Here is a 16,854-nt window from a genome sequence, read left to right as displayed (position 1 = left end):
ATATATGTATATATATATGTATGTATGTATATATATATATATATATATATATATATATATATATCATTTTTTTTATAGTTTAATCAATTGATGAACAACTATTTATTTTAATTCTTCAAAATTAATCTTAGTTGCTTTTTTTTTGCTACTTTTATTTTCAAAACTAAATATACATGTAATTTTTAAAATATTATTAATGAAACCACGCGCAACGCGCGTGCACAGAAACTAGTTTATAAAAACAAGTGAGCAAATGAGAGTATTGATCTACAAAGGCTCATTCTACATACTCTGTGATCAACTCATCGTAGGATTTCTTTTTCAAATCTTGTCGACGCTAACAAGTCTTTATATTCGAGGTTGTCACTCTCGTTTTTCCTGTACTTTTCTTCTGTCACTCTTCTTCTCTAATATATATACGATATAATCAAGTTGATTTATTATTTTTGTATTAATCTTGCTACCAAGTTTTTGTTTCACGTGTATATATAATACATGAATTCACAAAAGCAATAACAATGATAAAAAAAATAATTAATCCCACCATAATTAGGAGTTGATTCTCTGTCATTGTTGTGCCTCAACAACATAGTTGCTTCCAAGGATTGACTAAGCTTTTAATGGAATTTTGAATAAAATTTTAACTATAGGATTTGATTGAAGAAGAAAGGGAAGAGAAAATAGAATCCTGATGAGGAATTCAGAGGGACAAAAAACTGAGTTTTGGGGGAAACTTACAAAAAATCTCCATTGAAAAATCAAACAGACGTTTGAAAGAATACTAAAAATGTACCACAACATGAAGGATTATCAGTGTTCTGTTTTAAAAGATACGGATTATTTTGATTCTTAACTCAAGTATAAAGATGATTTTGATCCTTTTACTCTTTTAATTATTATTATCATCCACAAGAATTATCAGTCGTTAATTCAGTCGTTATCAACCATTAATGTTAATCACTCCACTAGCTACTTTCTACAATTATAAACATATTTAGAATGATATATATACTCTGATGATATCAGCAATGGTTCGATGAATAAAATAAGGGGAGTAATCAGGTAAATAATTGGGTCGTTAATCCAATCAAAGTTAACATATTGAATTGAGTGCAACTTAGATAAATAATTGGGTTGTTAATCCAATCAAAGTTAACATATGAAATTGAGTGCAACTAGGATAAATACTTTGTCTTATGGGTCTAATTCGTGTGATTTTCCCTTATTTTTATCCTTCTAAGTTTTGCTTTTAAATTGGGCCTATTTGGGTCTAATCAACTGTAGAAACTAAATGGACCAAAAACATGATGAGCAACTTTCATATATAGCAAAAATAAAAAATATATTCGTATGTTATAGATATAGTTTGCATAATTATGTTTCATAGCAAATATAAATATATATATATATCGCTATGCATATACAAAAGAAAACAGATGTATATAATTTGTTTTTGTTTCGGTATACACATAATTGTACAATCTGTGTTTGTATAAAGCGAGAAAGGAAGAAACGCAAAAAAACAACTGGCAGGAGAATATTTGTATTGTATAATTATAAGTGTATATAACGAAGATATATGTATTTGCAGGTGTATATGCAATTTTCTCTCGCTTTATACACAATTACATTTCTGTTTGTATAAGCGAGAGAGGCGAGGGAGAGACCGGCGAGCGAAATCTGGGAGAGTGACGAGCGAGATCTGGGAGAGGGGAAGAGAGGAGAACAAAAATATATGTATATATACAATTTTCTCTCGCTTTATACAAACACAAACGTATACAAAATACGTTTGTGTTTATATAAAAGCGGAACAGGCGAGAGAGAGAACGAAAGTGGCAAGCGAGATTCACCTGGAAAGAGGCGAAATATCAACAGTTTGCTATGGGGTACAATTAAATTATACTATGTTCACAACATTTAATTTGAATTGATAGTTTGCTATTATATGCATTTTTCCCAAACATAATCAACCGTAAAATTGATGTTTTAATTTCATAACAAAGTCATTTTAATTATTATTTTTTAAATTAAAAAAATTAGCTAAATATGTATTGTTTGATTTCAATTTTTTTGGTGCACCTAATTATTGAAAAATATAATATTATTTGTTATTCGAAGTTCGAACACCATATGAGAAATTTCTAACTATCGACATTACCTCCTATTAACACTCATAACCACTAGTATTAGCAGCACTTTCACCACCACCATCACCAACTGTCGTCTAATTTTTTAAAAATATTATATTAACATAGTATCTTATTTGATTCTGTATTTATTAATTTTAAAATAGAACAAATTTATTTATTCAGATATTGAGATTAAAGAACAACTTTACTAATTTTGTAATTCAAAGCTTGATTTAACATCTTAATATTCAAATTATACTTAAAGGTTAATTAGTATGCTTTATTTTATTTATGTATATTTAAATTTAATATTTCAATCTTAATAATATCAATAACGTAAATGACACGGACCCAAAATTAAAAGGAGATAAAAGTCCAATCATTTGTTAGAAAATGTTGAAAATAATGTTTAGTTAATTAGTTGAACAAACTAGGCCCCTTTATCATTGTCCTCTGTCAACTCTCTTTTGGTAGTTAGTAGTTACCTCAAGTAAAAATATATACCTAAAATTCTCATGAACAAGTCCCATCAACCTTAATTTACTCTATTACCACAAAAAAAAAAAAAAACCTTCATTTACTCAAGTAATGTCACAACTTTGATAGGGAAAAGGTATCCTACGTCTTTTTGGCTTACATGACATCCAAATATTTCTCACGCGCTTCAATTGCGTGAAATATGTAAGTTAAAAGGTATAGAATTTTCTTTAAAAAAATTAATTTAAAAATAATAGGACCTTACTTTAATCAAAGTATATTTCTAAAATTTCGGTCATATAATGTGATATACTTGTGCCTTTATCTATTGATACGGAGGAAAAAGGGAAGTTAGGTAAAATGGGTGATTCATCAAATCACAAAAGATTTTCATGATTAATAAGACTATAAGGAAGTGCTAAAGTTGAAGATAATCATTAAATCATTTTCAAACTTTATGTAAATTAAGGTTCTAGTCCTACACGTACAAAATTGGACATAAACATCAACAAGAAACCTAATTATATAATGTATGATCATTGATTCTATATCAATCCTAACGTCACGAATATTTTCCACATCGTTTGAACATTAACGTAGTCGAACTAGCATCAATATAATTATGTTTTATTATCCAATTAATCAAATAAAACTTGGCGTGTGGGCAATTCCAACTACCTTAATTAGATTAAGTTTAAAAAGAAAAGTCTATAAATATCACTATCTATTGTGTTGATTATCACTAATTAACTTAATTATCATTCAGTACATAATTTTTGGTACCTCTAGTGTTGTGTACCTATGGCTAGTGAACCTGCAAAGGTTGTTCCCCCAACCGAAGCTCCGGTGGTGGAGCCAGAAAAGGCGGCTCCACCACCGACAACTCAGCCCACCGACTACTTTGCGGTGGCCGATGTGGTGTTAAGGTTGTTAGTGTTTGCTTCGGCGCTTGTGTCTGTGGTGGTCATGTCAACTAGTAAGGAAACTAAAATGCTCCCAAACCCTCGTCCTGCTAAGTTCACTCACTCACCGGCACTCATGTAAGTTTTACGTATCTTTGTTTTGGTCTAATGACAGTTGCGGCGATGTCAGAATTTTTACTAAGAATTTCGAAATATAAAAAGTAAATAGGTATGGGAGGATAACATACTATATGGGAAAAAGATTGATGTGCTTTGAAAAAGGCATAATACATATATTGAACCCTAAACTTGGTTTTAAATTTTAACTTTGACCTCCAACTTTCATAATGCACAAACAGACACCTTAACTATCCAACTTTTAAATAAATAAACATATGAGTCATACATGCCACAATACACGTAGGATGATATGTAGGACATATGTGTCTATTTGTTCAACTTTATAAAAATTTAAGTGTTTATTTGTGCACACCCAAAATTGAAAGGCATAAATGTAATTTGAAGCCAAGTTAAAAGGCGTATTTGTATATTATGCCTTTGGAAAACAATGTAATAACATGTTTGGCCAAGGTTTTGGGTGGCCAAAAATATTTATTATTTTATTTTGAGAAAGCGCTTATTTTTTTTAAAAATAAGATATTTGACCTAGCTTTTGAGAGAATATAAGTGTTAGGAGGGGAGTAGTTCCTTTTAGAAGCCAAAAAAAAGTGGTTTCTTTTTCCTTGTTCGAAGACACTTTTTGAAAAGCTTTTGAGAAAAATACATTTACAAACGCTTATAAGCTTGATCAAACACTAATTGTCACTTATAAGTGATTTACAAATTATATTAACCAAACATAATTTGTATTCCATCAATTATACTCCTAACCATTTTTTTTATTATAAGAACACAAAAATATAAGTTGATTTTAAAAGTTTGTTCAAACAAGCAAAAATTGTGATTAGATTTAAGGAACCTTAAATAAGTGTTCATCGGTTATATTATAGCAATTAATATCAATAGGTAGGATATGCTAATAAATTCTGAAAATACAATATTACTAAGGGGTCGTACAAACATGATAACACATGGATTAATAATGTATGGATTAGTTACGCAGAGATTAGTAATGCAGAGATTTGTAGTGCATGGATTATTTTTTGTCAAGTGTTTGGTTCATTAATCTTGTATTTGAGTTGTAACTCTACGAACAATTTCTTTCCTATTATATCCTTGTGTTATTATAAGATTTTTTATTTCATGTAATTGAATCAAAGTAGATAACCGGACTATAACACTATAATTTATTTATTTTAGAAAATAACAACAAAAAAAGTGTGTTATATAAATTGAAACAATTTTTTTTTTGCATGATTAATAACAAGAATTTAATACTACGCAACAGTTGAATAAAATTCATAGTAAAAAAAAGCTAAATCTTTGTATATTTCTTTTTTTACAAATTTAACCCTGTATAATTATTGAATATGGCAACCGGATGTTGACAAAAGAGTTTAAACTTAAAATGGAGATCTATAAATATACTTATACAATTTTATACCAAAGTCGCTTACCTGGATAATAATTAATCAAAGTTGCTGGGGACAATATTATTTTTTTTAAAGGATTTTCTATTTCATTTAACTAGCTAAAGTTAAAAATATACTTCAAGGAGATCTTTGATGACATATTTCTAATTTTTTGTTGGTCAAGTATATCTTAAAATTAACATAGATTTAAGACTATTAATAATTGTTCAATAGCTAAAGCTTATCAAAAATATAGTTCAAATGATTAATAACGAACTACATTGAAAAAAAAAAGAGAAAAAAATATTAGTGAAATCATTAAATTACACCAAATGAATTTAGAGCATTAAAAAGAACATTTATAATTATTTCAATATTAATAAAAGAAAATTTAATTACAACACAAATTTAAGAAAATGAATAAAGGGATAGTTTTGTCATTTAGGGGTCTTATCCAAGGTTTAACAAACCTTGGATTAGTTATCCCTCCATTTACTAGGGATAAAATAAGACAATAATGTATAAGCTATTAAATAAAATAACGTAACCAAACAATGTATTAGATGAATTAAATTTTAATCTATGGACTATTCTACTTAAGACCCCCTACCAAACGAGTCCTAAGAGTCTGGTTGGGTTGACTTTAAAAATAGATTTTAAATCAAAAAATAAAAAGTCAAACTTAAATGACTTTTAAGCCAAAGAAATAAAAAATAGGGAGGAGACCTAATTTTGATTTTTAAGTCATTGTAAACTTATTTTAAGTTATTTTTAAATTTGTCAAACGCTTTCAAAGGTTAAAAATGACTTACAAATAAATCTAATCAATTTCTAAGTCAATCCAAATAGACTCTCAAAAGTACTCATTTAATTTGGTCATATGTTTGAAAAGATAGTATTGATTGATACGTAAGAGAAACTCTTAAAATAAAAAAAAGAATTATGACTTTTCTTTAGAGTAGAGTTGAAATTCATGATGTGTGCCCAACTCACGCGTATGCTCTTACAAAAGCCAACATTTTCTTCATGTGTATCTGTTCTTTTCGAATTTTGTATACTAAAATCTGAAAATATGATTATAAAACAATTAGCAAGTGGATTTACAGCTGCCACAACAATTATATTTTTTGAGTCACATCTCATAATTAGGATTCTGTCAAAATTTCTTATTTTTATAGTATCATTTAATTTAATGCATTACATATCTTGACACTTGACTATTCTATTTCACCTTCCTTATTTTTTCTTGTTTATCTTTTTTATTCATTTTGACTATAATTTGCATTGATTAGAATTGAACTTTAATTTCAAACTAGTTTATGAAGGCTAGCTAATTCTAATGAATTTATGTGTTGCAGCTATTTTGTAGCAGCACTCTCTGTGGCTGGTTTCTTCAGCCTAATTACTACACTAGGCTCATTGTACTCCCTCATCAAGCCTGGTTGCTCTGCAAAGATCATTTCCCACTTCATTGTCATTGATGTAGTAAGTTCTGATCGCCTTTTTCTTCAACGATAGATTAAGATGGAATTAGGTATCTCCAAGGTAACGTGTATTGTGCTTGAGGCCTCTCGAGCTTTCTGTTGTATCACTAGTTCCATACAATGGTTTTAGGAAGTAGGTTATGAAATTTTGGTGTGGACTATACTATCACAGTCAAGACACGCGTAGAATATTGTTCACTGTGACTATGGCACGTTTATTGATTAAATCTTGGGTTTACCAGTACTTACTAGCTTAATGTTTATGTAAACTTGCAGCTTTTGCTAGGAATAGTGGCATCAGCAACGGGAGCAGCAGGATCGGTGACCTATGTGGGACTAAAAGGCAACACTCATGTGAGGTGGGGAAAGGTTTGCACACTGTATGGCAAGTTTTGCAGATACGTAGGAGCTTCTATAGGAGTCTCATTGTTCGCGAGTGTTATGCTTGTGCTACTTGTTCTCCTCTCTGTATACTCCCTTTCTAAGAAGATCCCGAAGTGACAAGACAGATGAAAAATGAATTTTTCATGTATAGCAGAACAACCCTTGGTAAATGTCAGTATGTGGAAGTGTGTGTGTATGTGTTGTTCAAATTTGGGTATGTTTGGATATTTCTTGTGCAGCTGGTGAAAGTAGACATTGTACCAGTTCTTGTATATGCATTCATTGATGTACTTGTATTGATATTAAACAGAAAATTCTCTATCTTCGATCAATTCTTATCATACAGCAGAGGACCAAAAGCATTTTGGAGTCAATTGTGGTATACCAGTTAAGCAGGTAAAATATGAAGACTGGCTAAGACATGAAATAGCCACAAAGGTCCATATCTAGGACTTAGAGTTGATTGCCAATGTCTTTGAAGCTTACCGATACTTGAGGCTTCATATTCATCATGGGCCCTAAATTTAAGATAGGATGTTTTGATGAGGTCTAAATCCTATAGCAACCTTCAATGAACACCTCAACTATTAAACAGAACTCGCTATAAAAATGAGAAACTATAACATGTGAGAATTGGCATCTATTGGGATACAAGTAACACAAGTACATATATTGAAACAATGGAGCATTTCCAGTATCTATACACATAGACTAACAGTGCATGCATAATCTTCTAAATATATAGATCAAAGAAAAAGAAGAAAAAAGGACAATAATATTGGACAACGTCCAGAATCAAATAAAAGTCTCTGTTCAGACTAGCCAAGAAAAAGATAACCTATTATCTACATAATTATCCTTATCAGATTTTGAGTTAAACTACTCTCAGGATTTTTTTTCCCCGCAAGCATAAACCTTACCATATTAATGTAATGAAAGAAACATTTCCAAAGACAAACCAGAGTAATAGTAAACCTTTCTAGGATGCTATCATTATATTAAGATAGCAACCAGAGGAGTATTTCAAGTGAAAAGTATGTGTTAAACAATCTTGAGTATCCTATGGAGTGTAACGTAGGGCACATATCACCCTTATCTTTTCGCCTAGGAACCCTGCTATATACTTGTTGGAAGCATAAGACAAGTAAATACCACCTAAAATTACATATATTGCACTATCTAAGGAGAGAAAACTTAAAAAAGAACGAAGAAGGGAACCTGATTAGTAATTGCTAGTAGTCCCAACCATATAACAAACATAAGTGATGAGTCTTACAGATGTAAGGTTGTTTATGTACTCAACCTCAATTTGAATACCTCATCTAAAAACAACTAAACCTGGTCATTGCAGGCAAATTAAGTCAAGTGTGATAGCAATGACCAGTCCTATAAACACGTATATTAGTTAATTCGTACAAATAGTTGTCTCAACATACTTATTAGTATATATTATCAGAGAATAAGATCTAATCCAAAATAAAATATATGAGCTTCTGAAATTGAACTCTAAAACAGAAAGGTGCCAAATAAGCATCACCTTTTGAGTACATCCACTAGTCTCATAATTAGTCACTCCAGCTCATTAGAAATTTAACCTTGCAGTTGAAAAGCTTTTCCCAGTTCAGTTATATCTCTCCCAAGTTTGCTTGAAATTCCATCAAGAGGAGTTGCAAGGTAAGTTATCTAACTGTTTAAGCAAAACTACAAAAGAGATCACCCTTTTATCACTTAATTAGCTCCCTCTCCACCATTCTGGTCTTAGACATTACCCTCGGAAAAGGATTATAAAATTGCACACATGGTATAAAAATCACCTTTTTCTAGCTTAAATACCACCAAATGGCTAACCATAGTAGATCCTATTAAATGCAGTTTGACAACAGGGTAGTTTCCATATTTGTATGCAGAAATAGAACTCTCTAATTTGAGACAACACTGTTCAACAACAGTTCTACTCCACCATCTGTTTTCTAGAAGATCTTAGACTCCGCAGTTCGATGGCAGGATAGTTTCCATTTTCTGTATGCAGGAAAAGAATTCTCTAATTTGACACAACTAGTTGATATGAGCACATTATAAGTAAGCTGCTTAACATTTCAGAATGTAGCATATATTCATATTAGAGTATAATTTACACATAAATAAATTGTAAACTTATTAATATCTGCTACAGCCGGACAAACTGCATACCTCAAAATTGATTTGTCAGAGAGTATCTAGTTAAGACCTCTTTGATGGAGTATTTAGAATATTGTTTGCTCTCCCAACTCCTGACCAGCCATTCCTTCTTTCAGTACTCTTTGGAAAAAATCTTCCAATGTATCATTTCCATAACTTGGTGTTGCCTCAGCATTATATTCACCAGTCTCAGGATCCCAAATCAACATGCTCTCAGCAGCATAATACCTACCAATCTTCCCAAACTCGGCCGCATCTTCCAACGAAGGAAATATTTTTACAAGGAAGTCAAGAAATCCTATTGCAAAATCCATTATTTCAATTGGCACCTTGAGAAATTTGGGTTCTTTCCCCACAAGTTTAAACAACATTTCCCCTTGTTCTAAAGGTGTCAATGCCTTCCCAGGTCCTCCAATTGGCAAGACCTGATTGATTTTATCCTCTTTCAGTACACAATCAGCAATAAAAGAAGCTAAATCTTGCTCGCTTATCGGCTTGCAAGCACACAACTTTCCATCCCCAAACATCACATAAGGTTTCCCATCTTTCACCAATTCAACCTGACCTCCTAAGCTCTTGAAAAATGCAGTAGGTCTAACAATACTATAAGTAAATCCACTATCTTCTTCAGCTTCTTTCATCAATTCCGCCTCAAATTTCAGCTTAGCTCTTTGAAATTCAAGAAGGGGCTTTTGAACACAAATTGCAGACAGCAAAACAAAGTGTGAAGCCCCAAACTTCCTCCCTGCAACAAGACTATTCTTTGTTGCCTCATAATCGATATTCCAAGAATCTTTTACCCCACCATTTCGACTAGCAAGACAAGACACAACAACATCAATTGAAACCCCTAAACCTTGTACACTTTTCTCCAAAGTCTCCAAATTGGTAACATCAGAAAAACACACATTAGCTCCATTTAACTGTTCCAAGGTATCATCTTTACTATTCTTTCCTTTAATACCACTTTTTTCTCTAGCAACAGCAATAACATTAAATCCTCTACTGGTTAACTCCTTAACCACAAATTTCCCAATGTACCCAGTTGAACCCACAACCAAAACATTGATATCTTTTGGATTTTTACCTCTAAATGAAATCTTGGGGGTTTCAACAGTAGAGGCAGCTGAAGCTATGATGGGTTTAAGCTTTCTTGAACTAACTCTAAAGGGTCTACCAGATACATTGACAGAAAGAAAAGGAGTTGCATAAGGGACTGTTCTTACTTGAACATGATTGATGAAATGAGATGAAAAAAGTTGCCTAAAGTTATGATCTTTAGTTGATTGAAGAAGTGTGAGTCCACTGGAAGGAGCAAAAAGAGACATTTTCCTCAACTAGTTCAAGAAACTTGGATGCTAGCCAAGAATTTTGGTGGTCTTAATCAGTAGCATTTCATAGGAAAAATAAGAAAAATAAAATATTGAGGTGGTTGATGACAATGGAAGTTGAGCTCATCATGCTAGAATTAGAAATGATTGGTTGAAATTGGAGGGGAGAACCTGGAGAATCTTTATCCTGTTCAAAAACAATAAATCCATTGGGCCTTAGATCTTTTATCTCATGGCAAATGATGGTAACTTACGTTCAATATCACTAATTAATTCGAGAGTTAATTATGTAAATACACTTTAATTTATAATATTATGTGTTTTATTAAATTTTGGTGCTTGAAATATATGTATCTTGATATACCTGAGTTAAAATTAAAGATAATTTATTCTAGATACATTATATTTAGACATAATACATATATTAGACCCTAAACTTGGCTTCAAATTTTAACTTTGGCCTCCAACTTTCATAATGCACAAACAGACACTTTAACAATCCAATTTTTAAATAAATAGACACATGAGTCCTACATGTAACAATACACGTAGGACACCACGTAGGACAAAAATAACATGTAGGATGACCAGGGGCGGACCCACAGAGGGTCAAGTGGGTTCACGTGAACCCACTTCGTTGAAAAATAACACCACATATATATGTATATTCAATCATTTTTTAAAAATTTATATGTATAGATTAACTTTTGACCCCACTAACGCAAGTGTGACCCTTGGCCTAGTGGTGAAAAAGGCATAATCTTTCCAGTCTACATAAGTTCGAATCCTCATTCCCACTTTGTGAAAATCCTGGGTACGCCACTGAAGATGACATGTGGGACATGTGTGTCTATTTGTTAATATCTAGTGTGTATTTAGTGTAACTCATATATATTTGAGATACACTCACTTTCCTCTTCATTTTAGTGTCTCCGATAGAAAAAGTATATCTAAATATATTTTTCTTAATATATTAAAAGTAATAGTAAATTTGTATCATGAAAGTATAGATAAATAGAGTAGTATATATAATAGTGATTCCCAAAATGATTTGTTGTCGCCCATCATCCATTAACAACCCAAAATGCCCGAAACAAATGGCCCAATACACAGAATTTTATAAGTGTAAATTTTGTATATAGCATTATATGTAGTATTATTATCAAGTTATGTCATTAGAGTTTTAATTTCATTTTGTAGTATTTAATATCTCACTCTATAGCATTTCATTAGTAATTATATTGTTAATTATAATTTATTAAAAAAAGTTGTTATTAATTAATTAAAATTTAAGTGGATAAAGTGATAATGAGTAATTAATTTTAATGATTAAGAATTCTGACAATATAAATTAAGTGGCTTTTGTCAGCTGCATTTATTCAATGTTGCACGCTTAAGAATTTGAAGAGTTTAACTTTTTATTGAGTTAAATTAAAGGTAGATAAATGATTAACATTACAATTATTCTTCATTCCAAAATTTCTCTATTATTTTCAAATTTCTTTCAACATATAATTCATTTTTTACCCCAAGAATTAAAGATTATTTTCGTAGATGCATATTTCACTTCTGATGGATAACTTTGTGTCAGTTTTAATTAAACACGGTGAAAAGTGAAATTCTTCGGGCTAGTTTTTAGTTATGCTTTGTTTCTTTTAATTATGAATTGTTGGTTTTATTTAGATTTGTTGTTTTTTACATTTAAAACAGTGTTAAATTTTTTTGTTAACTATATTATCTGTAATACAGTTTGTAAGTTTTTTTTTTTTTTGAAAGAAACAATATGTTATGTATAGCGTACATGAAGTCTGAAGTTTATTTTTTTAGTGAATGAAATGTATATGAAACATGTATCATTTGCGTATGAAATTTTTTTCTTTAAAAGTGCAATATTTTATTACTATTTAAATTATAATATATGTTATTGTATGAATTTTATTTTTAAAATGAATTGTGTATCTTTAATTGGAGTATTGTATAAGTTAGTGAATGATATAATTAAATGTGTATGAATTATATGAACTGATTTGTGTATAGGTAATTGAATCATATAGTAAATGTGTATGAAGTGTGTATGAATTATGTAGTAATTATACATTATATTTTACTAAAATATTATTTTAATATTATGAAATAGGAAAATACGTCGATTTTCGGATGGAGGGCATCATATATGATGCGTTTACTCTCTATATTGGTTTAGTTAATGCAATAATAACTCAACTTAATATAGGAGAAAATATAAATTCTATTGAGATAAAATACATTGTTAACGATATTTGTCCCCCTATTACTATTCATAATGATGTTGGGGTAAAGGTTTTTCTGGATCAGAAAAAGGTTAATTTGGATTTCTTTTCAAAATATCATTTGTGCATCTCTTTGGTAGATCATGAGATGCATAATGAAAGTCATAGTGTTATTAATACTGATATAATAAATTGTGATGTTAGATTGACAAATAATAACGTTGATCTATACTCCTATATTTCTATTCGTTTAATCGGAATGAATTTAGAAGGAGTTATCAATGAGAATAATGAAGGTGTTGATGATATAATAAGTGACCATTCAAACCTATTTGTTGCAGAGGATCAAGTTTACAACAATAGGGGAACACTGAAGGAGGTTATGAGATATGTTGGACTTGTTGAAAAGTTCAGTTTTCGTGTTGAGCGCTGTAATGCATCAAAATAAGTTTACACTACTGTTTTAAGTTTTTTTTTTATTTTGAATTTTTTTGTTGTACGAAATTTAATTTTATATTTTCTTGATTTTAAAACAGTTATCACCTGAAGTGTATTTCTGATACATGTTCTTGGATGATGAGGGCCTCTAGTTTGAATAAATCAAATTTATTCAAAATTAGAAAGTATAATGCTCAACACACTTGTTCTGTTAGAGATTGAGTGTATGCAAGATGTCAGGGGATAACTGACGTTGTAGCTGTCTTGATAATGGAGAAATATATTGATCCGTCTACGGTATATCTGCAGATATGTTGAAATTGCAAAGCATTTCGTTGACGTACATACATGCATGAAGGGGTAGAGAAAAAGCAATAAAATTGGTGCGTGGAGATCCAGTAGAGTCATATGCCAGATTTCCGTGTAATTTGCATATAAAGAATGAATTTAAAAGTTTTTTAAATGTTTAAATTAAAAAGTTACCATATAGTATGTTCTGGTTTGTGTATTTTTTACGTATAAAATTTATATATTTTTTCAAGCTTTTTATATTGTTTAAATGAAATAAATGTCCATATAGTATGTTATCCTAATGAAATGAACTTTTCTGCTTCTTGTATACTTTATGTATGAAATTTGTATACTTCAGTAGAAGTTTCTTTTATTTGTTTAAATGGAAAAAAGACAGTATAGTATGTTATATTAATGATCTGGAATGTTCTGTTTCTTGTATTATTCATGTATGAAAATTGTATACTTTTTGTATGTATCCTTAAAATATAATAAAATATGTATTCTTTTGATAATAATTAATTGTTTGTTTTGTATCCATTAAATTTTAACATTAAAAATTTCAGGTTATTTGTACATTTTGGAGCAAACATATCCAGGATCCGTATTGAAAATAGAAAGGAAAGAAGGTGATAAATTCTTATATGCATTTGTTGCATTAGAAGCTTGTATTAGAGGTTGAGAGTATTGTAGGCCAATTGTAGTTGTTGATGGGGCGAGATTAAAATGTTCGTATGGTGGTACAATATTAACTGCAAGCACAATGGACGTGGGAAGTATTTTTTGATCCTATTTAATTTTCCGATTAAGTAATATAATAAATTATTTTATAAATTGTATTTGATTTTTGTGTTGTTTTTTAAAAAAAATGATTAGGTCATATACTTCCGTTGGCGTATGCGATAGTGCATTCTGAAAATGACGCTTCATGGTCTTGGTTTTTGGAACAGTTTAAGGAAGCGTATGGAGTTAGACATAACATGTGTTTTATGTCGGATAGAAATGAAAGCATATGGAAAGAGACTTCTACTGTATATCCCGAATCCGAACATTATGAATGCATATGGCATCTGTCAGTAAATGTGGTGAAGAATTTCAATAGAAATACTGAAGATTTGAAGATTTTGTTTTTTGAATTGGCAAAAGCTTATACAAAGCAACAGTTTGAGGAAATTATGGGAAGAATAGACCAGATAGATACGCGCATATGACCATACTTGTTTGATATTGGTTATAGCAAATGGTCAAGAGCTTACTCGAATTGTAAAGCGCACATGGACCATGATTTCAAACATTGCCGCGTCATTGAATAATGTTAACAGGTTAGCAAGGAGGTTACCTGTAATTTCACTTCTTGAATTTATGAGGGTAACAATTCAGAGGTGGATTCACAAGCACAATGAAAAGGCTGATAAGACAACATCTGATCTAACAAAAAATATGATCATTATCTACAGAAAAGTATTACTTTGTCTTGCAATATGAGGGTATGTATTTTATTAGTATTGAATAACAAATAATTGTAATTTACTTACCAATATTTAGTTGATTGTATATTAACAATACCACATTTTAACTTTTAATTAGTTGATACCTTCAACAGTTGATCTGCATGCTGTAGCTGAAGGAGCAAAGAAGTACATTGTAAACTTGAACACAAGGATGTGTAGTTGCGGGAGATTTCAACATTATGAGATACCATGTGTTCATTGTAATTGCAGTTCTCAGATACAGAAAATTGCATGAATCAGATGTATGTTCTCCTTTTTATAGCCTGAAGAATTTCAGAGATGCTTATGACATTCTTGTCGAGCCTATTCCATGCGAGAGTATATGAGATATACCAAGTTATATTTCAGAGCCTAAAATGTTGCCACCAGGTCCAAAGATAACAGTGGGTAGACCAAAACTTGAAAGATGAAAGGGGTTTGCTGACGTGAAATTCAAAAGGACGAAAATGCCTTGCAGCAGATGCCGTCAGGTTGGACATAATAGAAAGACATGTTCAAATTATTCTGTGCAAAAACAATGATTTTGTATTGTTAAATTTGTTATTATGTTGTTTTGAATGTTAGAAACACGTTTTGTTTTATTGAGTGTAGTAGTTATCACTGACATTTATGGTATTCATATAATGTTTCATACAGTTTTCATACAATTTTCATATATATATCATTTGTTTCTATTACATATGTCAAAGTACAATATGACATTCATAATTCATACAATATTTATGCATAATAAATATAAATTGAACTATACTGCCATTCATATAATCTTCAAGTTGTATTCATACAATATTCATGCAATGTTTATATATATCATTTGTTTCTTTTGCATATATCAAAGTTCAATATGACATTCATAATTCATACAATGTTTATACATAATAAATATACATTGAACTATACTGTCATTTATATAATCTTCAGGTTGTATTTATACAATGTTCATACAGTATTCATACAATGTTCATATATATCATTTGTTTCTGTTGCATATGTCAAAGTTCCATATGTCATTCATAATTCATACAATGTTTATACATTATAAATATAAATTGTACTATCGTGCCATTCATAAAGTGTTATATATGCCATTCATACAATATTCATACAATGTTTATATATATATATCATTGGTTTCTGTTACATATATCAAAATCAATATGGCATTCATAATTCATACAATATTTATACATTAAAAATATACATTGAACTATAATGCCAATCATAAACTATTATGATACATGCATTTATTGTTAGGTTAGTTCATATAGAGTTGCAATCTATTTCAAACAAAATTCATAGAAAAATAATGAACATTGATACATTATATAAGAATAATAGAAATTCATAACTTGTTATATTATAAAAAAATATTAAAAATAACATAAATTGTTGTAATGTTAAAAACATTGAAAATAACAGAAATTAATAATTATAAAAAAAACATTAAAAATAACAAAAATTGTTATATTATTAAAATAACAAATATTTCTATAAGAATCCAAAACGTGCATTTAACTTTTTCCATTTCCTATTCCGTGTTCTTGGAGTGGGATAATTGGTGGTGTCCATAACTTGTTCTTTTTGCGTGCAAGGTCCACCATACTTGCTTGCAACTGTACCCGTAACTTCACTGTCACTTATTGCTCCCTCTTCATTCTTTGCTTTTGCATAGTGCCAAAGTAAAGTTGCATACCTCTGACGATGATATATTGCATCTACTTCAATATCAGACAAATCAAAAATATCATAGATGATATATTCAGCAAAAAGAGAGGTGTATAGACCACAATCACTGTAACAAAAATCAAACTAGAAAATTTTTATATTAACTAAATATAAGAGTTAGATATAATATAGAGATTACATACTTGGAACTTTCTTCCAGTTGAGGAACATCTGTCCTTGTCTCCAAAATTTTCTGCAATTAATCTATTTGGAACAGATG

At 30.2% G+C, this 16,854-nt stretch overlaps 2 protein-coding genes across 2 annotated transcripts; one reads left to right on the top strand and one right to left on the bottom strand.

Moving 5' to 3' along the window:
- The first annotated feature begins 3,348 nt into the window (after nucleotides 1-3,348).
- On the top strand, nucleotides 3,349-7,243 carry LOC107014776 (CASP-like protein 1). The gene is made up of 3 exons (XM_015214845.1): nucleotides 3,349-3,649; nucleotides 6,402-6,528; nucleotides 6,804-7,243. Exons 1-3 carry the CDS (start codon nucleotides 3,411-3,413, stop codon nucleotides 7,026-7,028), a joined length of 591 nt encoding a protein of 196 aa, XP_015070331.1. The 5' UTR covers nucleotides 3,349-3,410; the 3' UTR covers nucleotides 7,029-7,243.
- Nucleotides 7,244-8,970: 1,727 nt separating this feature from the next.
- Nucleotides 8,971-10,615, bottom strand: LOC107007940 (divinyl chlorophyllide a 8-vinyl-reductase, chloroplastic). The gene has a single exon (XM_015206801.1). It carries the CDS (start codon nucleotides 10,415-10,417, stop codon nucleotides 9,155-9,157), a length of 1,263 nt encoding a protein of 420 aa, XP_015062287.1. The 5' UTR covers nucleotides 10,418-10,615; the 3' UTR covers nucleotides 8,971-9,154.
- Between the last annotated feature and the right edge of the window lie 6,239 nt (nucleotides 10,616-16,854).

Source organism: Solanum pennellii, chromosome 1 (assembly GCF_001406875.1).
Source record: "Solanum pennellii chromosome 1, SPENNV200".
Lineage (NCBI taxonomy): Eukaryota > Viridiplantae > Streptophyta > Magnoliopsida > Solanales > Solanaceae > Solanum > Solanum pennellii.
The sequence above is the reverse complement of the archived record's forward strand: the minus strand, read 5'-3'. Positions and strand labels throughout refer to the sequence as shown.

What these genes read in the sequence shown, in the direction of transcription:
- LOC107014776 (XM_015214845.1), top strand. Translation starts at nt 3,411, where the DNA reads ATGGCTAGTGAACCTGCAAAGGTTGTTCCCCCAACCGAAGCTCCGGTG. An exon ending in ACTCACTCACCGGCACTCAT is followed by an intron (nt 3,650 to 6,401) that starts GTAAGTTTTACG and finishes TATGTGTTGCAG; the next exon opens with CTATTTTGTAGCAGCACTCT. An exon ending in ACTTCATTGTCATTGATGTA is followed by an intron (nt 6,529 to 6,803) that starts GTAAGTTCTGAT and finishes GTAAACTTGCAG; the next exon opens with CTTTTGCTAGGAATAGTGGC.
- LOC107007940 (XM_015206801.1), bottom strand. Translation starts at nt 10,417, where the DNA reads ATGTCTCTTTTTGCTCCTTCCAGTGGACTCACACTTCTTCAATCAACT.